This window comes from Orcinus orca, chromosome 5 (genome assembly GCF_937001465.1).
Source record: "Orcinus orca chromosome 5, mOrcOrc1.1, whole genome shotgun sequence".
NCBI classification, from domain to species: domain Eukaryota; kingdom Metazoa; phylum Chordata; class Mammalia; order Artiodactyla; family Delphinidae; genus Orcinus; species Orcinus orca.
The window spans coordinates 81,632,624-81,656,398 of record NC_064563.1 but is presented as its reverse complement, the minus strand read 5'-3'; the positions used below and the strand labels follow the sequence as shown (position 1 = coordinate 81,656,398).

At 43.9% G+C, this 23,775-nt stretch overlaps 1 protein-coding gene across 5 annotated transcripts in view; it reads left to right on the top strand.

The window, feature by feature from the left end:
* The window catches only part of CD86 (CD86 molecule), a 61,888-nt gene that overhangs the window by 21,249 nt on the left and 16,864 nt on the right, over window positions 1-23,775 (top strand). For 4 of the 5 annotated variants that reach the window (XM_012536281.3, XM_033403353.2, XM_033403349.2 and 1 more), the window contains exons 2-3: window positions 11,822-11,871; window positions 22,749-23,084. In XM_012536281.3, the coding sequence (XP_012391735.2) occupies window positions 11,822-11,871; window positions 22,749-23,084 (386 nt within the window). Of the gene's footprint in view, window positions 1-8,247; window positions 8,322-11,821; window positions 11,872-22,748; window positions 23,085-23,775 lie in introns of those variants that run through there. The other variant, XM_033403352.2, reaches the window with a different exon arrangement.

The window sequence follows — 23,775 nt, the reverse complement described above, 5'->3', positions numbered from 1 at the left end:
ACGAGAGAAGCCACCGCAATGAGAGGCCCGCACGCCGCAACAAAGAGTAGCCCCCGCTCTCTGCAACTAGAGAAAGCCTGCGCACAGCAACGAAGACCCAAAGCAGCCAAAAATAAACAAATAAATACATTTATTTAAAAAAAATCAGATAGAGGTGGGAGTTGAGTTTAGGGGTCTCTGGGCCAGGAGATTGAAGCTGTGAAGACACAGAACTAGAGCAAACATGTCTAAACAAGCGAGGAGGTGGTGGGGAGTTTCCTGGAGTCATTCAGAGTCCAAGCAAGTGGGGACACTTCACCTTTCATGGCCAGGAAGGACGGATAGGGCCCTAGGCTGAGCATATAACCCTTTATTAGACACTTATCCTCATCTCGAATCTGATATAGAGACCTTCTGAGCTGCACATCAGAGTACACTTAGGCTGAGGTTTGGGAGAGAGAAACCATTTTGAACATATGTAGAAGAAAAGTATCCAGCACTTTCTGTCTCTCCATCAAGATGGGAAAGGTCCCATTCCCTGTTCTCCCTCCTTTCGTGAATATGATTTCTTTCCGAGTTCCATTTCCTATTTAGATAAATTAACTTGAGCTTAACTCTTTTATTATTTTTTAAATTAATTAATTTATTTTTTGGCTACAATGGGTCTTCGTTGCCACACGCAGGCTTTCTCTAGTTGCAGGGAGCAGGGGCTACTCTTCGTTGCGGTGCACGGACTTCTCATTGTGGTGGCTTCTCTTGTTGCGGAGCACGGGCTTCAGTAATTGTGGCACACAGGCTTAGTTGCTCCACGGAATGTGGGATCCTCCTGGACCAGGGCTCGAACCCGTGTCCCCTGCATTGGCAGGTGGATTCTTAACCACTGCGCTACCAGGGAAGCCCAAACTTAACTCTTAATAGCTAAAAACAAAAGACATTTCTCCTTTCCAGATAGCATTTGCATTTTAACAGGGGCTTTCAAAAAATGCCTTTACCCAAGGAATGAGTAATTTGGGAATTCCAAGTACCAGGGTTGGGTTAGTACATGGAATGGGGAGAAGATTGTGCCCTTGAAACTTTGGTTTTCTCTTTTTGACCGTGATTCTGGTTCTGAGAGAACAGGAAGGGGCTCCCTTAGGTTGCCGGAATTGGCATGGCTGCCTTTTGGTAAGTTCTGTGGGTCTTATTCATGGCAGGCAGAGCCCCTAATTGGATGTTTACAGACTCAGAGAGAGGAACTTGTAAAACTTTGCATGATACTTACCCATAGGAACTTTTTGGCAAAAGGGGAAAAGTGGTTTCCAAAACCATTGATAATTTGAAAAAGCAGTGCTTCTTGACTCAGAAAGGTCCGATTCTAGATGCGACTAGGAAAACTGGGCACCTGTCTCATACACAAACTTGCTGCTGGGAGACTAGAAAAGCTAATTACTATTGCCATGTTACGCTCCTTCTTCTGGGCAAGTGAGGGGAATGGACTCAATTTTAACACTTTAGTTACCTGCAATATTGGGGAGTGAAGAAAAGCATCCCCCTGCTCCTTATGAATCTGCCTAGACATTTCTTCTTTGTACCTAGGCATCTTTGATACTGCTCCCCTCATATCTGTGTGGAAACACTGTGCTCCCAAATGGGTGAGCAAAAGGACAGCTAACGAAAGGAAGGCAGTGTTAGGTAAGAAACTTCTCCACCAATGAGGGCCCAAAGGGATTTGCTCCAAGAAGAGACTGGAAACCAAGTCAGACATATGATCCAGCCTAAGCTAGGAGATGTGGCTGGTGGGGAAGCTCAAGGAAAGCAGAGCTCAGGATGGGTGACGTGTGTCCGTACCAATCACCTCCCATGTCCACCAGACACCAGGAAGTGTTCACGTTTTCATCAAGGCATCACTCATGCCCATCTTCTTTCATGTCATGCCTGCTGCCCCTAAGCTGGTTCGGCCTCTTCATCTCAAGGTCTACAAGCCTTTAACATTGGCTTTCTTGATCACCCTGATATCAGCCCTCGCCTCCTTCCTCAGGCCACTGACAGGACTATTTTCTTTAAATTTTCATTACATAATTCTTTTGCTCCCACACTATTAATCCCGAACTCCCAACTTTCTATCAAATCAAATATAAACTCTTTATCTGACTTTCTAGGCCTTGTTAAGCTATCCTACGCTGCTTACAGAAACTCATTTCCCATTATTTGTCCAGAGTCAACCATCAACCTCTCTTCCAGTCCAGCCTGATTTTCTTACTGTCCTATGAAAAGACCATGGTACTTCCCCTATTTCCAGGTGTCGTAACATTACTATATTTGATTGTGGCTTAGGAAGTTGCCAAAGACTTTTATACTAGTAGGAAACATTGAACACAGGGTTCTGCCTCTGTTCTTATACATGTGCATGCACTTCAAGAATATGGCTAAAGGGCTTCCCTGGTGGTGCAGTGGTTGAGAATCCGCCTGCCTGCGCAGGGGACACGAGTTTGTGCCCCGGTCCGGGAAGATCCCACATGCCGCGGAGTGGCTGGGCCCGTGAGCCATGGCCGCTGAGCCTGCGCATCCGGAGCCTGTGCTCCGCAACGGGAGAGGCCACAACAGTGAGAGGCCCACGTACCGCAAAAAATAAAATAAAATAAAATAAATAAGAATATGGCTAAAATACTTATCCAGCTAAACTCAATCAAACATTTAAAAGTGGTTCATCAGGAGGCAGCAGTTTTTTGAGACACATTAACTGGATGCCTAGGATGGTACTTCTTCAGGAATCTGTTTGAAGGGCTGTCCTGGGAAGAATTGTTGGAAGCTTGCAAAGGCTTTCAAGGACAGAGGCAGATAGCCACCACATCGAGGTCTGGACAATCAACAATTGCTAACATGAAAGGAAGACAGAAATTCTCTGAGAAAGATTCTGTTACGCAGTGGCCTAGGCTGACAAGTCTCTGGAGTGGGAATATCAGAATGAGTGGGCTTAGGTGGAGCGCTGGGTAGAAGCCTCATCTGCTCTAACAGAACTTGACTCTCTCCAGCAAGCACTAACACCCCTAGCTTACTCTGTTCCTGTCACCAGAGGACAGATCTGAGACCAAATCTGACCTACTTTTAAGTCCCAGGTCAGTTATCACCATCTTCACCCCACCCTTCTGGACTATAGGAGTGCTTGCTGTTCTCCATCTCCTCTGAAGCCTTAGACCACATGTCAGCTCAGCAGACCCTCCACAGACCCTGGGATCCTCTAAATGCACCCTACCATATACTATGCTAAAAATAAGAGGAATGGAATTGGGTGGGGGCAGGGAAAGGTGGTGTGTCCAGGTTTTCTCCCTTATTTTTCCTCCCTCCTGGGAATGGAATGAGAAGCTTCAAGGTAAACTTAAAAGTTATGAAGTTCAACCACCCACCCAATTCAAGCATCTCTTAAAATGTCTCTCTGCATTATTACCCCACTTTTGCTTGAGCAAGTCTGGTGATGAGGAGCTCATTACCTCACAAGAAAGTCCAGTCCTTGGTTGTACCACTCTATTCAAAGTTCTTCATTATCTGAAGCTGAGCTCTGGCTCCCTGTAACTTCCAATTATTGGAACTACTGGCCCTTTAACAACAGTGCATGTGTCTTCCTGTGGGAGGGCCATTAAATATTTGCAGAGGGCCATCAGGTACTTACAGGCTTCTCTTCTCTAACTTAGTTAATCCCAGGCCTTTTAACTGTTCCTCATTTGACATACTTTCACTATTCCCCGGTGAATCCCTTGATAAATTCTAATTTGTCATTGTCATTCAAGTATAACCACAAGTGATGTGGTCTGATTAGCACAGAGCACAGTGACCACATTCTACACTAAGAGTGAATTAACTTTTGGTTAGCCTTGCCATGCGAACGCTTATATGATTTTTACATTTACTATGGATAAGCTACTTCTCTGTTGTCTACTTAACTACTTCACTTAAGTGCAGATCTTCATGTGTACCCTGAGATTCAGCATGCTAGTATCCCACTTTCTTTTCAGGCTTTATAAATATTAATTCAGCTTACCAACTGACCAGCAGCTATCTGGCTCATTCTTGTGCACATTTTTATGCACATCTGCACATTTGAAAGCAGAAGTATGATTTCTGTGCTTTCATTCATAGTTTTACTAAATATGTGAAAGTGAAAAAACAGCCCCACAGCACCCACCATGGTGTCAGTCTATTAAACAAGAATGATTCCTGGCACTCAGTTGTTGAGTGAATGAATCAATCAATACCTTGTCCTCATTCCCCATATTTAACCCATCATCATGTCCTGCTGGCTATAATCCTGCTTGAACCTATAAACTTCTATCTACTTTTGCCACCACAACCAAAGGCCATCTTCTTTCACTTAAACAACGAGAGTAGCCAACTGATTGGTTTTCTGGCCTCTGCCCTGATTCCCTACTATCCATTTGCTACACAGCAGCCAGTCATCTTCAAAATGCAAACCTGATTATGTCACTCCTCTGCTGTTGATGTTGCTCTCAGAATAAAGACCAAAATCCTTAACTGACCCATAAAATGAGGATGGTCTGACCCTTGCCGACCTCTCCAATCTTGTCCTCCACTGCTCTGTCCACATTGACCTCCTCTCATGTGCCCTCAATGCCTTTGCACATGCTATTCCCTTTGCCTAGCATCCTTCCAAGTCACCCCCACAACCCTTCACCTACTTAGCACCTATTCAATCTGTTCTCTTTACCTATTGATGTATCACAAACTGCTCCCAAACTTAGCAGCTTACAACAATGAATATCTTACTCTTTCACAATGTGGGAATCAGAAATTTGGGCAGGCTTCTGAGTGATTTTTCTGGTCCTCATGGCATCAATTGAGGTCACTTGGCGGTATTAAACTGATGAATGGGCTAGTCTGGAAGTACACTGTCCAATTCAGTAGCCACTAGCCACATGCAGCTACTGACCACTTGAAAGGTAGCTCATCTTAATTGAGATTTGTTGTAGGTATAAAATACCCACAAGATTTTGAAGATTTAGTACAGAAAAAGGAATGTAAAATATCCATTAATAGGGCTTCCCTGGTGGCACAGTGGTTGAGAGTCCGCCTGCCGATGCAGGGGACACGGGTTCGTGCCCCGGTCCGGGAAGATCCCACAGGCCGCAGAGCGGCTGGGCCCGTGAGTCATGGCCACTGAGCCTGCGCGTCCGGAGCCTGTGCTCCGCAACGGGAGAGACCACAACAGTGAGAGGCCCGCGTACCACACACAAAAAAAAAATCCATTAATAATTTTTATATTGATCACATGTTGAGATTATAATATTAGGTATATTGGATTAAACAAAATATATTATTAAAATTAATTTCACCTATTTCTTTTTGAATTTTTTAATGCGGCTACTAGATATTTTCAAATTACGTATGTGGCTTGCATTATATTTCTGTTAGACAGTACTGATCTAGAGCAAGGGTCAGTATTTTTTTTTTCTATAAAAGGCCAGATAGAAAATATTTTCAGCTTTGCAGGCCATATGGTCTGTGTCACAGCTACTCATTTCTACCATTGTAGTACAAAAGCGGTCATAGATAATAATTAAATAAATGGGTACGGCTGTAGTCCAACAAAACTTTATTTGTAAAAATAGGTGATAGCCTGATTTGGTCTTCACGCTGCAGTTTGCTGACCTCTGACCTAGATGATTCAAGGTTTTATTCACATGTCTGGTGGCTTGGCAGAGACGGCTGGAAGGCTGGGTTCAGCTGGGTTTATTGACCCAAACACCTACACATGGCCTCTCCAGCATGGTGGTCTCAGTAGTGGGACATCTTACACGAGTATTCCAAGAAAGAAGCTGCAAGGCTTCTTTTGACCTAGCCTCAGAAATCCTAAACATCCCTTCTAGTGCACTCTATTGGTCAAACAAGCCTCTAAGCCCAGCCCAGACTCAAGAGAGGAGATTAGCAAAGACTATGTGTCCATCTTTAATCTATCACAACATTCTTCAAAGTTTAGACTAGACCTCTTATGGGCCCTCAGAGTACCATGAACCTCTCTTCTGTAGCACTTGTCATCATTGTAATTTTACGTTTATTTGTATGGTCATTATCTTGCTCCTCTGCTAAACTGTAAGCAACCACATGAAGAGGAGTCCTTTCTGGTTTTGCTCATCGTTCTATTCCCAGCACCTAGCACAAGGCCTGGCTTCCTAACTATTTGCTAAATGAATGAATGACATCAGGGCACAGCTTTTCAGCCAAGTAACTGCGAGTATATATCCCATATTTCTCCATTGCTCTCAAGCATATCATGAGACACCCTGTCAGAAGTTAAAATTCAGATATAGTCAAGTCCCAGCAACCTTCTTATTTTGCAGTTCAGAACCTTCGTAAAAAAGGAAATAAGCCTACCCTATTCCTCCCAGGGCCTCAGGGGTTATCACAGCTGCTCTAAAGGTAGAGCTTCTGGTGCCCTGAGAAGTGATTCATGCAGCACGTCACCCCGAGGCCAGCCAAAGCCCCGGGCAAACTTGTCCTCCTCCTGGCCTTCACTCTCTTCTCACCTGGCTGGCTGTGCCCATCCAGCACACCTGGCTTGTCTAGTCACAGTTTGAGCTGGCAGAAGGCAAAGGGCCAGGGCCTGAGCACTGGGCTGAGGCCCATCTACTCCTCCCTCCATGGAGGTTGTGGCGTCTCCCGCTTCGCTCGGAGCAAGGACTCTCGTATGTGCCAGGAGGAGATAAATGAGTCCACCTTCCACACTGGCCTGGAGCTTGAATGGTAGCTATTTGTGGACATTCTGTTTCTCTTTTTAATGCTGGGTCAGGGACGAAGGTCTGCAGATCTTTACACTCCCCCATAACCTCTAGAACAAGCCTGACGCCAAGCAAATTCACTACATGTTGGCAGGAGACGGTCTCAATGAACACCTTCCTTAGACACCAGCAAACCTATCATCATTTTTCCTGGTGCCCTGATCACCACTAATAGTCTAGACAAAGTTGAGAAATAGGGAACTTTTTTTGTGCTCCCCAACTTCTGCCTTGGAATCCTTCTCTCACTTCCTGAGTCATCATGTCTGTGCTCCCCTGTCCCACCCCATGGCTGGCCACCACTACACCACACCTCTGCATATTGCATTTGGCCTGAACTAGATCCCACATCCTCCTGCAGACCTGAGATGAAAAAGAGCTCCTCTTAATCCTCTCCTTTTTCTGCCCCAATACCTGTAGTTCCCCGAGCTCTTCTAGGTGAAGCTTAGCTGAAACACAGTAACATGTGTCTGGAGGTCAGCCCAGGCCAGGAAACTGATTACCTGTCTAGGGCTGGAATGGAGAGGAGCATCCTCCGCCGGGCACATAGTGGGTGCTCAAGCAATATTTGTGGACTGAATGGCAGCTCAGGACAGAACTTTTCCTGATACACAGGAACACTTATGGCTCCCTCCTGCCCGCAGCCCAGCCCGTCCCCCTGAGTGTCACACTCTGATTCCAGGAGCCACCGTCACACTTGGCCCCAGGGATGTGCTGCTCTCCTGTTGTCCTGAGAGGGTAGAACTGGGATCCTTTCACTGGGTCCTACAGCACATCTGAAACCAGCTGGAACTTTTAAAGGAACCACACCAGTGTTAAAAAGAACACAGTGAGTGACGGATGGAGACTAAATTTTTGGTGGTGAGCAAGCTGTAGTGTATACAGAAGTGGAAATATAATGTTGTATACATGAACCTTATATAATGTTATTAACCAATGTTACCTCAAAAGAATTTATTAAAAAGAATGCAAGGAGGCTGTGCAGGTTTAAATCCCAACCTTGGATCTCAACCTCTCAATCTCAATCTCAACCTCCAGGTGACTCGGAACATTCTTTAACCTCTCTGAAACTCCATTTCTTCATCTGTAACACGGGGAGAAATAATCTCACCTTGTTGTGGGGCATAATAATATACTTAGTCATTCAGCTGACTCTCACTCACATTCTATGATGGCCAGGTATGTAAAGCAAGGGAAAGTAGTGTCTGATGGGTACTTTTCTTTGGTTTCTGAAGTGAACCTCCAGCTAAATGGAAGCTACTCATTCTAGGTTTCTGACCAGTTCACACACCTACAGACTTTACTCTGCTCATAGCTGACAGAAATCTCCTCTCAGAGAATCCTCCCTGTAAATTCTTAGGTTCTTTCCTCTCCCATTCCCCTTTTTGCTCTCTCCCTCCAAAGCCTAGAGTGTCTACTTCTCAAGCCCTCTGGAAAAAGCAGTGACTCATAGTTGGGGTTAAGAGTTCATTGCACAGGACGCAGTTACATTTCTGCTCTTCCTCAGAGCCGATGACATTGAAGAAAACTGGCTTCCTAAGTCAAGCCTCCACCCTCACGCACACTCCATGGCTAGAGGTGAGAGAAATTTTTTACATGGGGCATTTATACTGTATAAGAGAGAATCATGTCAATCTCAAGTGTTTTAGCCCTATATTTTAAAAGGGCCTCATAAACTAAGTGTCTAAAGTGTTGGCCAGGATGGTGGGCAGTCTCCAAATTAATGTTAGTGAAGTTTACTAGGAATGTCACTGTTGGGCCAGGATTTTGAGAACAAACATGATCTCTACCCCCCAAATCCATGAAGGGCTGAGATAGAAGTGTGGTAGGCTTATTCTGCATAGTTTGAGAGAACAACACCAGTATCAATGAGAGGAAAAAAAGGAGAGGCAGCTTCTCCCTCGGGAAGAAAGAGTTTCCAAACAGAGAAGTCAGAAACGATGTTGACTTCCTTCTCATATCCAGTGCTCCTCCCCACTGCACGAATTACACGGACCATCTGTCCAGGATTTCCCAGGGCCATACCAATTTCATGTAATTGTTTGAACTAAACGTGATTCATTGGGCTTTCCTGGTGGCGCAGTGGTTGAGAGTCCGCCTGCCAATGCAGGGGACACGGGTTCGTGCCCTGGTCTGGGAAGATCCCACATGCCGCGGAGCAGCTGGGCCCGTGAGCCATGGCCCCTGAGCCTGCGCGTCCAGAGCCTGTGCTCCGCAACGGGAGAGGTCACAACAGTGAGAGGCCCGCGTACCGCAAAAAATAAATAAATAAAATAAAATTACAGTGAGAACCACCTCACACCCATTAGCATGGGTACTAAAGAAAAAAATACAGAAAATAACAAGTGTTGGCAAGGATGTGGAGAATTGCAACTCTCGTACATGGTTAGTGAGAATGTAAAATGGTGCAGCCGCTATGAGAAACAATATGGTAGTTCCCCCCAAAATTAAAAATAGAATTACCATATGATCTAGTAATTCCCCTTTCGAGTATATACCTGAAAGAAATGAAAGCAAGGTCTCAAAGAGATATTCGCACATCCATGATCATAGTATTATTCACAACAGCCAAAAGGAGGAAGCAGCTCAGATGTCCATCAACAGTTGAATGGATAAACAAAATGTGGCATATACATACAATGGAATATTATTCAGCCTTAAAAAGGAAGGAAATTCTGACATATGCTACAACATGGTTGAACCTTGAATACATTACGCTAAGTGAAATAAGCCAGATACAAAAAGACAAATATTGTCTGATTCTACTTACATGAGGTCCCTAGAGTAGTCAGATTCATAGAGACAGAAGGTAGAATGGTGGTTGCCAGGGACGAAGGGGTGGGGGAGAGTATGGAGTTAGTGCTTAACGGGTACAGAGTTTAATTTTGGCAAGATGAAAGAAGTTCTGGAGATGGGTGGTGGTGATAGTTACACAATAATGTGAATGTGTTTAATACCACTGCACACTCAAAAAATGAGTAAGATGGTAAATTTTATGTGTATTTCATGACAACAAAAAAATTTTTAAAAATTACACTGAGATGTCATTTTAACCTTCCCTATTGATAAAGATCACAAATTAGCTTTTGTTGGCAAAAGCTACGTGAAACTAAGCACACTCATGTTTTGCTGCTGGGAGCATAAACATAAAATTTTAGGGGAGAACAATTTTTTCAGTATCTGTGAAGATTAAAATTGCAATGACCTTTTGGTCAAGGCATTCTGCTTATAGGAAGACAGCTTACTCTCACATATGTGATTTGGCATATGATCAAGGTTTTTCATTGCAGCAGAAGATTGGAAAAACCTAAACGTCTATTGATAGGGGCTGGTAAAGTAAATTACTGCCATCCAATAAAATACACCAGAATAATATGCGACTGTTAGAATACGGATACTCAGTACATGCGGATACAGAACAATCTCCAGGGGAGTGGTTAGTGTGCAAAACTGCATTATAGTATGCTAACAGTTGTGTTTTATAATAAAATGAAAAAAAATATGGGTATAAGTTTTCATTTCGTTTTGCCTAAAATAACTTCAAGTAGAGGCAAGAAACTGCTAACAGGTATCAGTGGTCACTCCAGTTATTACTATGGGGGAAAATCAGACTGCTAGGGGGCAGGGTTGGGAGTGAGTTGCTTCCCACTATTGATCACCTTTACATTTTAAATTTAGTACCATGTGCAGGTATGATCTACTAAAATTTTTTTAATTAAAAATGAAAGGTTATAGCCCAGAAGGGAAGAAACAGACACCTTTGGCCCAAAGCTGTGTGCTGGGTGCTATGGGAAAAGAAAGGAAGGGTGTCTAGCCTAGCCCAAAGTCATCAGGGATGGCTTCTAGACAAATCACCCCTAAGAAAGAAATTTCTGCTATTGCATCAGGAATAGTTGCATACTTTCCCCTGAGCATTGGTGCGTTTTTATCTCATGGACAGATCTGTAAATTAATTCACCAATTAGGTTTACCTTTTCTCTTTGGCTGTTAAAAAAGCTACAAGCCAAACTTGTGACCCACACCATGCAAAGTGGGCAGAGTTCTATGGTAAGCATTTGGCATTTGCCTTGTACTCGGCTCCACTTTATATTCCTGCATTTGGTTTGCTTTTCCCCTGTTTGCAATGTTGGTCATCTTTCCTATTCTGTGCTTCCCTGTAAGCCACTCTACAGCCCTTTTGGTCTAAGTTGGGGTAAGTGGGTGAATGAAGAAAGACAGAGGGCAGGAGAGTTAAAAAGAGAGGATGGAGTTTATAGAGCAATGCCTGTCATTTTCCTTGGCTCCATCATATAGATTAAGTGAACACTCTAGTGCAGTGGTTCTCCAAGTGGGGTCCTTAGACCAGCAGCATTGCTATCACCTGTGAGTTTGTTAGTCACGGGCTTCACTCAATCTACTAAATCAGAATCTCTGTGGACAAGGCCCAGGAAACTGCTTTGACATGCCCTCCAGATGATTTTTGTGCACAATAAAGTTTGAAAACCACAGGGAAGCCAAAGAAAAATTGATTTCTGAACATACTTTCTATTTGCCCCGCCATACCCATTTATTGGTCAAGATAAGTAATGCTAGCTACTGCAGTAAACAACTCCCAAAATTTCATTAGCTGAACACAATAAAGTTTTATATTTTGCTCATGTCACAGCCCAATGTAGATCACTGAGGGGTGTTGAGAGCTGTTTTATTAATTTGTCCAGCAAACCAGCTTCTTTCATAGTGAGGCTTTCCATCTCCTAGGCCCTTGGACTCCTCCTCTGGAGCCTCTGCATCCAAGAAGGCAGGGGAAGGAGGCAAGAGAGAGGCTTTAGTGCTGCTGTATCTGGAAGTAACACCTGTCACTTCTGCCCACAATTCCATTGGCCAAAAACCAGTCACATGGCCCACCTAACATGGGGTGGGGGGGACTGGGAAATAGAGCGTGTCTGTGGGGTTAGGAGGAAAAGAAAATGGCTTTGGTGTACACACTGTTTGATCTCTGCCACACCCATGGGCCTAAGTGAATTTCAAACTCCACTTGTTATATTTTGGTTTTTGGTTTCATTTTCTAATCAAGTTTTATCTCTCTTTTTTAACTTTAGCACCATGGGACTGAGAAACACTCTCGTTGTGATGGCCCTCCTGCTGTCTGGTAAGCACCCTCGGGGCTTTATAAAGTCCTAGAATCCTCCCACTCTCTCCCGATGAACCTGACCTCCAAGCTGGGGTTTGAGATTTGATGGGTTTTACTCACTTTCTATTCAGTGTTCACAATACCACATGCAAAAGACTTTCATGGAGAAGAAGGAAGTATCACAATCGAGAACAAGTATCTCAGCTGATGGCAGGCCCAGCCTGAGATGGAGCCCTACACCTTCTGTCATCTCACACCCGTGGTCCTGGATGCACAGAGGAGGGTAGACTGGCCTGTCCATTGGTGCCCAGGGAGCTGGGGGAGGGTCCCTACTCTGACACGCCTGAGGCTTAACTCTTCTGCTCCTCTGTCCCCACTTCTGCATTCTCACACTTTTAGGAAATGGCTGACAGGCTTCTAGAAGTCTCCTTCCACTAGCGATCATTGTTTTTCTCGTTCCCTACCTTCCCTCTCCCCCCCAATCCACTGCCCTCCCCACCTGCCCGTGCCCATAGATCATCGTTGGCACTGATTACTGGGAGGATCAAGAAACCCAGCTCTGCTACCACCTGCTTCAGTGAGCCTCAGCTAATTGTATCAGCTGATTTACCATCAAGCTAAGGGACTAAGCTTCAGGGCTCCTACTTGCACAGCTCTTTCCAAGCCCCTCCGAGACCCCAGGAGGAGCCCTAACAGTGCGGTCCTGTGTCTTAAGCCTTAGTAAAATTTTCATTAATAAGATATTTTAACCACAATAAGTTAAGACCACTGTCTCTTTCCACTGCGACTTTTCAACTTTTCTATCACATTCTCCCCATGTTGAGTGGCACCGTAGTGGCCATGGGCATTTTGTTTTGTGTTCTGTATTCTTTTTCTGAAAGAGCTCTTCCCCCTCAAAAGAAATTTTAGCAGTGTCAGGCCTCACAAAACTCAGACCTTCCCTGTTTACTGATCTCTTTGAGTTTCAGTTTCATCTGTAAACTGGGGTTGGCCAAGGTTCCTGCCACCCATCCTGCGACTGGGTGCCTTTAGTTTCTCCTGGCCCATCCCCTTCCTGCTGCTTGTTTTCCCCACCCTTAGCACCGAGAGGGAAGGCATCTGGTCCTGGTGTGGGGCAGACATGGAGGGGGAGCCCAGCCTGCTGTTTGGCTACAACGGCACACAGGCTGCCCCTGACTAACTGCCCCTGACTAAGGAGCTTACCTCCTTCTGATAGCCACACACCAGGCCCTTGGCCACTGTCCTTGTCCCTGCTGTGGGTAAAAGGAGTCAGGCTACAAGGGAGAGATGCTCCCTCAGATTGATGCTGGCTGGGACAGGCCTTTTGTGATGTGTTTTCTGTTTAGCACCTTGGAGCTTGTTGGGTCTGTGCTATAGATGTGCTGCCTGATCTATAGATGGGCTAACTGATCACTTTACTGACTTAGGTCATAACAGCAGCTTCCACCTCCCAGCACCAATATGACCTGTTACTCTAGCTCTTGGGGAGGTAGAAGTGATGTGTGAGCAAGAGCAAGAGAGAAAGGGGATAAAACAAAGCTTTGCAGGACATTATCCAGCAAGAACCCCTTCCTATCCCACTTCTTATTTATTTGACAAATACAGAGATGTAGTGCTTACTTTGTGCCAGGTACTGTTCTAAGCATCTTATAAATATTAACTCAAACATCACCATAACTCTCTGCTTTAGGTCTTGTTATATGATTCCCCATTTTACAGCTGTGCAAACTAAAGCCCAGAGAGGTTCAGTAATTTGCCTGAGACAACATGGCTAATAAGTGGCAGAGCTTGGATTCACACCTAGCGGTATAGATTCAGCCTCTCTTCACTTCACCTTGACATTATGCTGTTCCTCCTAACTCTTGCTAGGGAACTCTCCATAATACTAGGATTTGTCCCTTGGGGACTCAAACAGCTTTGATAGATAATGTGGCTTGTGCCTTAGTCAAGTTCACAAGTTCCCCACCAGGTCCATCCTCCACCTTCCCAGCAGCTGACACCTTAGCTGTCCCTACAGCTCGGGCCCTGGCCCTTCTCATACAGTGACCAGCCCAGCTTTTATGACTTGGGAGAGAAGAAAGAAAAATGTACCAGATACTTGGATACCTGGATACTTCCTAAATTCTAAAAAGAGAGTTATCAATATTGAAACTTTAAAAATAACTCCCCCAAACGGAAGTCATTTAAGCTTTATGGTGGTGAGAGAATAGTAGTTATATTTTTGGCAGCAGAAATTTTAAGTGGGATAGGAAAATGGTGACACCTGATTGGAAGATAACATTGCCAATACTTAACACACGATTAAAAATAATAAAACAGATTTCATTCTTTTTTAAAGAATGAAAAAGAATCTATTTGAATTTTATCTTTCTTCTCAGGGCACATCTCTGCTTGCTGGGCTGGCAAGCAGTGACCTGCCCATAGGCAGGAATCCAAAGGGAGAAAGGAGATGCAATTGACCCAGATAATCCACTGCAAAAATGCAGGGCTGAATAATTCATTTGACAGCAGAGATAAAACAGTACAGTGAAATAATTCTGTGTCGCCTTTTTCCTCCATATGTTTTGTGTCCTCCCCTAGTCATGGAAATCAGACATTGTAGTTGCTGCCCTGGCCCATGAGGCGAAAATTGGACGAGAGTTTAAAACCTAAAAGGGCGAGAGGGCAGCCATGGCCTTGCAGAATTAGGTTATAATTTGTGCTTTGTATTCATAAAGCCAAAGGAATGTTGAAGTGCCACTTGCAAAGACACCTCTAACTGTCCAGCTCTGTTGGCTGCTACCCAGCACCTCCAGTAGCACTTAAAGCTGGAGTCAGAGTGGTGTTTGGAAAATCAGTAGCTCACGTATCAGGAGGAAGTTTCTTCCTAGTTTGACTCTTTATGGTTGCTCTTATTGTCTGGGGGTTTACTGGGTCCTAAGGCTTCTCATTTCTCTTGAACAATACCTCTGGTTCAATTAATGTACCAGGAGTATAGTTGGGGGTCTTCATTCACTTTAAGATTTACATAAAATTGGCTCAAACCCTCATTTCGTATCTTGTGTAAGGGTCTACTCTTTCCTCCCAGGTTTCTGCAGGTGCCTACATGGGTGGCTGCATGAGGATTATGTTTATATGATTACTTTGACTCCCACTTCCTGTTGCTGTTGATAGTTGTCACTATAATCACAGAGGTGAATAGATAGATAGTTCAGACGTAATTCCCAAATTCCCAAAGAACTGTCATGGAGCCTAGTAGTTCTCCTATTGGAGTCACCCCTTTATGTTAAGGTACTGTCTCAGAGGCCTTTGAAATAGATGTTTGCTCCCCAGTAGGGAGTATCTTACTTCCGAAGTAGTGGATCATTTTAGTATTTAGTAGGTTCCAGAGAGAATGGGCTGTCAGACAAGTTAATTTAGTGGAAGATGGTCACTGAATAGGATAAGTAGAGGGCTGATTGGGAGCACGAGTGAAATTTGTAGGGAACAGAGAGGCTCCAATGGCAAACAGACTACTTTGGGAAGCAGCAAGAGTTTGAGAGACTGTGGCTTGTTTTTACTCTGTGAGAGATCTTAATACCATTTCCAGAGTATGCAACTCGGGATTTTGGCCCCCTCGGTACTGTTAAGATTTACAGAAACAAAAACACTTGTAGCCCTTCCTTTATAGCCATTGCCAGTCACAGGGCCAAGTTCCAGGACCTCAAAATTATGAAAACTCTTTCAACAGTCTCTAAGAGTATTTACCCATTCTTGGTTTCATTTTCACTCTTTCTTTCATTCATTCTCCCTATAGATGTCTCCATTAAAAAGTAGTCAGCTCCCTCCACTACTTAAAAATCACTCCTCTGGGACTTCCCTGGTGGTCCAGTGGTTGGGACTTTGCCTTCCAATGCAGGGGGTGTGGGTTCGATCCCTGGTCGGGGAGCTAAGATCCCACATGCCTCACAGCCAAAAAAACGAAAACATAAAACAAAAGCAATATTGTAACAAATTCAATAAAGACTTTAAAAATGGTCTACATCAAAAAAAAAACTTTAAAAATATAGAAAATAAAAAAATACATAAAAATCACTCCTCTGGTCCTTACTACAGTGTAACAGACAAGAGAGTAAAATTAGTTATATATAGTTGTGACCACAATATATAGGCAAATCCCTGAATATGTTCTATTCAATATTGTTTCATACACACTTTCTCATGTTTCTAAATTCTTTTCATTTTTATAATTTTTGAAATTGTATTAGTCCAGTGGGTTGAAATGCTGTAATTTGCTTTATTTGAATGTGTGTGTGTTTTACTCATTCAGAAGTTATTGCCCCATTGTCTTCTTTGGTTTATGGTTGCTAAGGAGCTTTCATTGTAACTGTCATTGTTTTATAGGTATTCTTTCTTCATTTTTTTAAAGAATGAAAAGATTCAATTCTTCTTCTTTGTAAATTTGAAAAAATATTTTATGCTTTTTGTTTATCAGCTTCACCACAACATATCTAGGTGTGGATTTATTCTCATTTATCTTACTCGGTACTTAGAACACACTTTTGATCTGAGGACTTGCGTCTTTTTCCATTTTGAATAGTCACAATCTTTATCTCTTTAAATATTGTTTCTCTACCTTTCCTCGCATTCTCGTCTTCTAGAAAATACTAGAGCTTCTCAGACTAACTCCCCTTGACTCTTAACTTGTTCTTCCACACTTTTATTTCTTTCTCCCTCTGTGCAGCACACCAGTCAAGGATCAGGTGGATCAGCACAGACACGGGGGTTCTTCTCACTGTTGAGGGAGCCCCAGACAAAAGGCTCCAGCAGTTTTATGGACCCTGGGGAGAGGTGGAAGGGAAGGATGAGGGGAAAGGGCTAAGAGTAGAAATACTGAGTCAGCTGGGGAAAAGTAATTCTCCATGGGGAAAGTGTCTCCAAGGTCCTCCTTCCCTCCTACCATAAGGCAGCCTGAGCAGAAGCATCTGAAGAAGACCTCTGCCCAAGGCCCCAGTAAAGAAACTGAGGAATGAAAGTGCCTGGGCTACAAATATAAATATGTGAAAGAGCGTGACTGGCCAGTGACGGGGCCGAGTCCTTGACTGCAACTCCCTTCAGAGACTGCAATGCCTTCTTGGCTGTGCAACAAGAGTGAAGGGGGGAGGTCTTGAGATAGAATGTGCCTGGCATTTTGGAGGAATGGCAAGGAAGCCAGTATGGCTGGGGCAGAGTAAGTGAAGGGAAGAGGTCTGAAAGGTACCAGGGGCCAGATTACATAAGAATTTGTAGGTCATGGGAAGGATTGGGGGTATAGTTCTCAGTGTGATGGGAAAGGATTTGGATATAATTTTCAGAGTGGTGGGAAGTCACCAGAGACTTTCGAACAGGAGGGTTATACCATCTGAGACATATTTTAAAGGATCAATTGGGCTTAAGGAATTAGATTTGTGGGCAAGGGTGGAAGTAGGGAGATCAGTTAGGAGGCAATTGCAACTATCTAATCAAGAGGTAATGGAGTCTTGGCCTAGGGTAGTATCTGCAGATACAGTGAGAAATATTCCAATTCATAATATATCCCAGTGAGGTGGGAGAATTGATGGAGTGGTGGTAGAAGAAAGAATGAAATGAAAAGATAAGAGGTGGTGGTCACAAGGTGAGATGCTTGATATTGAGAGTTTTTATGGGGTGCAGTGGTAACAATAGGGTCTGGGGTCTGGTCCAGGGAAGAAATGGCTGGGGTAGAGTGGGCGACAAGATACTGGAGGAAAAGAGGACAAGAAACTGAGAGGCTAGGCACTGTGCGCAAGAGACCGAAATTGCCTAGGCAAGGGAAGTGATGGAGAAGCCAGGTGCCTAGGAGGAGATGGATACTGGGAGCAGTGGGTAGTGTAATCTGATGGCTTGCACTTAACAGGAGCTGAATTTTTTGGCATGTAATGATGTGTTTTACCTTTTACATTTTACATTATATGATGCTCCATATATTTTAATAGATCGTATTTCATATAACATATAGTATAGTTCTATATTTTATAAAATATACACATTATATATCTATAATATATAAATATACATAATTGTATACACATTATATTTATATCTATAGTGGGATCCATGGTGAGCATGAGATCAAAGCAAAGCTAATCTTAACAGAAATACCATATCAGCCATGAAAACTCCTGGAGAACCATCCCTGCCCTAGTCACCATTTAAGGAGTGATGAGAGAAAACTGACCAGGATGTCAGAGGTTGGGAAAGAATAGAGTTTCAGAAGGAGAGATGGCCAACAGTGTGGCATTCGACAGCGTGGTCAGAGATGATGAGGTCTGAAAAGTGTTCTGCGTTTGGCAGTGGGGGGAAGCCACTGACAACATCTGCCAGGGAAGTTTCAGCACAGAGGTGGGGACAGAGGCTGGGGGTGGAGGCAGCAATCTCCACTTACTCTTTCAGAGAGTTGACTAGAGTCTGTCATACAGAGTGAAGTAAGTCAGAAAGAGAAACACAAATACCGTATGCTAACACATATATATGCAATCCAAAACAAAAAGGTCATGAAGAACCTAGGGGCAGGATGGGAATGAAGACACAGACCTACTAGAGAATGGACTTGAGGACACGGGGAGGGGGAAGGGTAAACTGGGACAAAGTGAGAGAGTGGCATGGACATATATACACTACCAAATGTAAAACAGATAGCTAGTGGGAAGCAGCCACATAGCACAGGGAGATCAGCATAGAACAGGGAGATCAGCTCAGAACTGGGAGATCAGCTCTGTGCTTTGTGACAACCTAGAGGGGTGGGATAGGGAGGATGGGAGGAAGACGCAAGAGGGAAGAGATATGGGGATGGATGTATATGTATAGCTGATTCACTCTGTTATACAGCAGAAACTAATACACCATTGTAAAGCAATTATACTCCAATAAACATGTTTAAAAAAATAGGAGAAAGAGAAACTAAAAGCAGTAGCAGAGGGTACTGTTGAAGTAAGTGCTGTGAGGAAGGGAGAGGGTGGTGAGCAGGGCGAGCAGCTCAGAGGCCAAGTTAAGTGGAACTACAGACTACCAATTTGTAATGTCACCAGCCTGATCAACTGCATAATTTCCTCCAGGAGTGCTCAAACATTCAGTCATAAGGAACAGATATGCAGATCAAAAGTAGATTGCTCTTGGGATGAAATCTGCACAAAGGGGCAAGTTTATTGAAGTTGCTTGCAAGAGAATGATTGAAAAAATATTCTATCACTGTGCAAACAATATGACCGCCACCAGCCACATGTGGCTATTTAAATTTAAATTAGTTAAAATTAAATAAGATGGAAATTCAGTTTCTCAGTCATACTAGCTACCTATTAAGAGAGTGCTTTTGGAAAGCACTGCATTATAGGGTCTAGACTGGACAGAGCTGAGGTCTTAATAAAGTTGAAGAACAGATGTAGGTAGAATCAAGAGCAAATCTTGGTGGAAAATATCTTGTGGACAGAGATTGGTACATTGAGGTTTAAGATTCTAGGGGCAGAGGTGTTCTTGGTGATAAGGTTTAAGATTATGTCATGGGAAAGGGGCTGCTGAAATAGCCTGTGGATAAAGATCTTTGAAGTGGGAAAGATCAAAGAACTTTGAGGCAAGGGTGTTGGTAAACTCATCCATGCCAAAGTCACCCAATTTGATAGGAATAACTGATTGGAAAGAAAGACCTTGCATCTAATGCCAAAAATCTTCAGTGAGCAAGGAAGTAGTGACAAATGATTAGTAGCTAACAGCAGTGAGGGAGGAGAACACCTCAAAAGGGGAAGAGTGCTGCTCAAGGTCCCTCTGATGTGTGATAAAACAAGCAGCGGCTGGAGGCATGCGACGTTCTTTGGGTTGGGCCAGATTTCAATGAAAGCACAACCCTGGGGGAAACATTTGATGAAGAGGTTGAAGACATAGAGGAGTTTATTACAATGGAATGAGGCTTCCATAGGGCCTAGTAAAGCTCTGGAGGAAGTTTAGTAAAAGAAGGGAAATTCATGAGTACAGATAAGCATAGTAATATGAGGCAGATATGACCCTAGAATACATAAGACATGCATGCGGGGTAGTAGCTGGGGAAGACTGAAGTCCCAGGTGGGGTCAGAGACCTCACAAAGTTAGAAGACTGTAGTTTTTGTCTGACAGCCAAACAGTTTCTTGCTGATGACGTCCTCAAGTATCCTTTGAAAGAAATGTCTTCAGCTGATTAGGGAGGTGTCTAGATGGATTCTTGAGTGCCTAGCTCCTAACATCATCATAGCAACCAGTTTTAACTAGACCCAGACCATTTCTATGACTCAAGTGCTAGGAAAGAGAGAGAATCTCAATGCTTACCCTCCAGGGGAGCCCAGCAAGTCCCGTAGCTGGGTGGCCTAAGGTTTAGGGTCATAACAGGGGAGGCCTGAAGCCACTTAGAAAAAACGGACTTTGAGATAAGTTTTCCCATATCATCAGAGAGGCAATTAGCATACGTAGCTCTAAGTGATGTCATGGAAGCCAGTGGTTGGCGAGGAACTATGGAGTAAGTTGTGAAATACTTTCAGTTCCACTCAGAATGGACTTCAGCGTGATTTCCACCCCAGGGTGAAGAGAGAGGGTTTGGGGAAGGATGGATGGAAACAAATTTTTCTTGTTCCGTCATCTCTCTATTCCACTCTGGAGGCAGAGATAGAAATACTCTATTGCAGCTTCTCAAACTGGAGGTCTGTTAAAAATGCAGATTCTGACTCAGAAGGTCTGGAGTGGGGCCAGGGATTCTGCATCCCCTTGGGGATGCCGATGCCTTTAGAGCACAGACCACACTTTCGGTTGGCAGGTGAGAGGGGAGCAGTTACATGGGTGGAAGAAAAATTCCATATAATCTTTGGGAGAGGGAGCCTGGGTCTTGGACCCCTCTGTGAGTGGAGAGAGTGGGTGGGCAGGAGAAGAGGCTCTGTGAGGCTCTGTAGAGAAGCAACCCTAAGTCAGGAAGACAGAAGAAGCCAAAGGCAAAGTCATTTCCAGGCCAGAGGCACTGCTGAATAATAACATAATGGTGACTGTTAACTGGCAGAATTTTCAACTATGTGTTTGGTTTCCCCACCAGGCCATCTGCTCTATATCATATGGCAAGTTAGTGATAAAACCAGCATGAGTTTCCCCAGAGATAGTTGCTAGAAGCTTTTACAGTAGGTGACACACTTACATTATCATTCAGAGTTTAGCAGAGGAGTAGCAGCACCCCAGGAGTGCCTGATAAGTAGTTATTGAACACAGTAAGACTTCTTTAGGTCCCCCTTTCGCTGTTCCAGGTACCCAGGTAGATTTTCCCGCCTCCCTCCAATATGGGAATGCATCTTGTACAGACTGTACTTTCTGCTTTCAAGAGCTTCACAGGCTTCTAGTGAGTGTAATGCAATAGGCAGTGATTCAAACTTGTGCTGACTCTCACTGATGCCTGGAGTCCCTTCCCATAGAGTTCAAGACCACCCCAGGCACCCACCCCCTTGATTATGGTTCTCACTGGGCCACTCTGCACACAGTTCAATTTCACCAAGTGCATGTCACTGTTATTTCTCTTCTACTCCCTCTTAGAAGAGAACCCTATTGATCAGATCAATTTAATTTCTCCTGCTACCCCTCAAAGAACGCCTCAGATAACTCCTCTCATCTCCCTCACCAACCTGCTTCTCCTTTCCTCCTTAATGTCAACATCCCTTTACTGAAGTCTGGAATGATGAAGCTTTACTTAGAACCCATCCTAACTCCCTCCCCAAGGTGGCGTCTAACTTCATATTAACTAAGAAACAGCATTTCTCCCCTAACCCTGCACTTCTCACTCACCACTACTTAATTTCTTGGCCGGGTCTCAAGTAATTCTGTGATCCAGAATAGGTCCTACAGAAACCCTACAAGCAATCACATTTAAGGAGTGAGGAGACCCAAATCCCTCCACAAACCCCAATATGCCCTCAGGGATGAAAGCATTTCTCTGAACTCTCCCAGCACATTCTCCAGGGGTTGAAAACATTTCCAAAAGCAATGCGTCCTGGGCAGAGCAAGTCTGTGGTACCTGGGGATTCCCCAGTACTCCAAAAGTACATCCTCACCTTCCCATTTATGATTCATTTCCAGCATTTCATTCATGTACCTTAAATGGTCTTCGACCACCACAATCCCAAAACAACCATCAAATCTGCCCAGTTCTCTTTCTGATCTCCGAAAGAGCTTAGAGAGGTCACAGAATAGAGGCCTTGGTTGACCATTTGTGTCATTTCCAAACTGTTTTGACCCTTGGGAGAGCTGGCCATGGGAGCAGCAGTCATGAGGGAAAGTCTATAAAGGGAACTATTTGAATTTCAAAGATATTAGTCACTGTGATCCCCAGCTACCGAGGCATAATGAAAGGAGGGATATCGGAACTCTTCACCACAGCAGGCCAAGGAATAAGGGGATAGGGAGGGGAGATAGGGAGCTTTTGGTCATGGTGAAGAAGTAATGGAGCCTGTAACAGCTACAGTGAAGAGGATCAATATTCAGATTATAGGGAAGTAAGCAATGGGTGAATGAGTTGTCTAACTTTGATGATTTTCTCTGTTCTCGGATTTAAATTCACAGAACCATAGTACTGGAAAGAACCTTAGAACATTTAGTCAACCCCTTCATTAAACAGATAAGGAAACTGAACCTCATAGGCGTTGCAGTTTGCACAAGGCCACCCAGTTAGTTATCAGTAGAGTGAGGACAAAAGCCCCTTCCTTTCTGCACATGCCAATGTGTATGCACAGTTCCAGAGTTTAATATCTACTTCTTCAAGATCATTACTGATAAGATAGCATCTGGGTATTGTATAAAGAGAAATGGAGTTTCTGGTTTTTTTTTTTCTTTCTTTCTTTCTTCCCTTTTGTGTCTCTTTCCCCACTGTCCACCTTTCCTTCTTTTAGGTGCTGCTTCCTTGGAAAGTCAGGCATTTTTCAATGAGACTGGAGACCTGCCATGCCACTTTCCAAACTCGCAAAACCTAAGCCTGGATGACCTGGTGATATTTTGGCAGGACCAGAATAAGTTGGTTCTCTATGAGCTGTACAGAGGCCAAGAGAATCCTCACAATGTTCATCCCAAGTATATAGGCCGCACGAGCTTTGACCAGGACAGTTGGACACTGCGACTCCACAACGTTCAGATCAAGGACAAGGGCTCGTATCAATGTTTCATCCATCATAAAGGACCCCAAGGACTGATTCCCACCTACCAGATGAGCTCTGACCTGTCAGTGCTGGGTATGTAGCCAATGGCGCGTTCAGATCCGGGGACTTCTCAGATGAGACTGCAATAGGTGGGGGAGAGGGCCGCCTCGAGAGAGGCAGAGGACAGCCAATTCTGGGAAGCCCGTTTGAAGGGAGTGCGGGGCTTGGGAGGAGGGAACTAAAAGTCCTTCGTACTTTTTATAGTTTACTTCTGAATGATCTGTAAGAATCTGCTTTGGGGACCAGATAGAACTAAGGAAACCAAGGTAATGTGGCTAAGTGAAAACCATGGGTGATTTGGCCCTTAAGTTTATATGAACCATATAGGTCTCAAATCTCTTTTACATTCATTTTCTCCTTTAGTCCAAGAGTTCTCACCCACTAAATCTTTGCCTGGAGCTCCTACCAAGGGTGACAGCTGGCTGATTTGGGATTTCCCTTCAGCCTCCTGGAGGTTGCTTATGACTTGTTTGCGGCCCAACCATAAGCCCAGTAGACAGGAGGGAAATAACCCAAGGCACACAACCCGAAAGCTGACAAAACAGCTCCCTTGTTTTTCCAGGCCTTGAAAAACCTAAATGTCACTACAGACTTTTTAAAATTAAAATACAGTAAAATTATTTTTATTTTGGCGTACAGTTCTATTAATATGAACTTATGTATAGGTTTATATAACCAGCAATATAAACAGGATACAAATCATTTTCAGCACCCTAAAAAAATT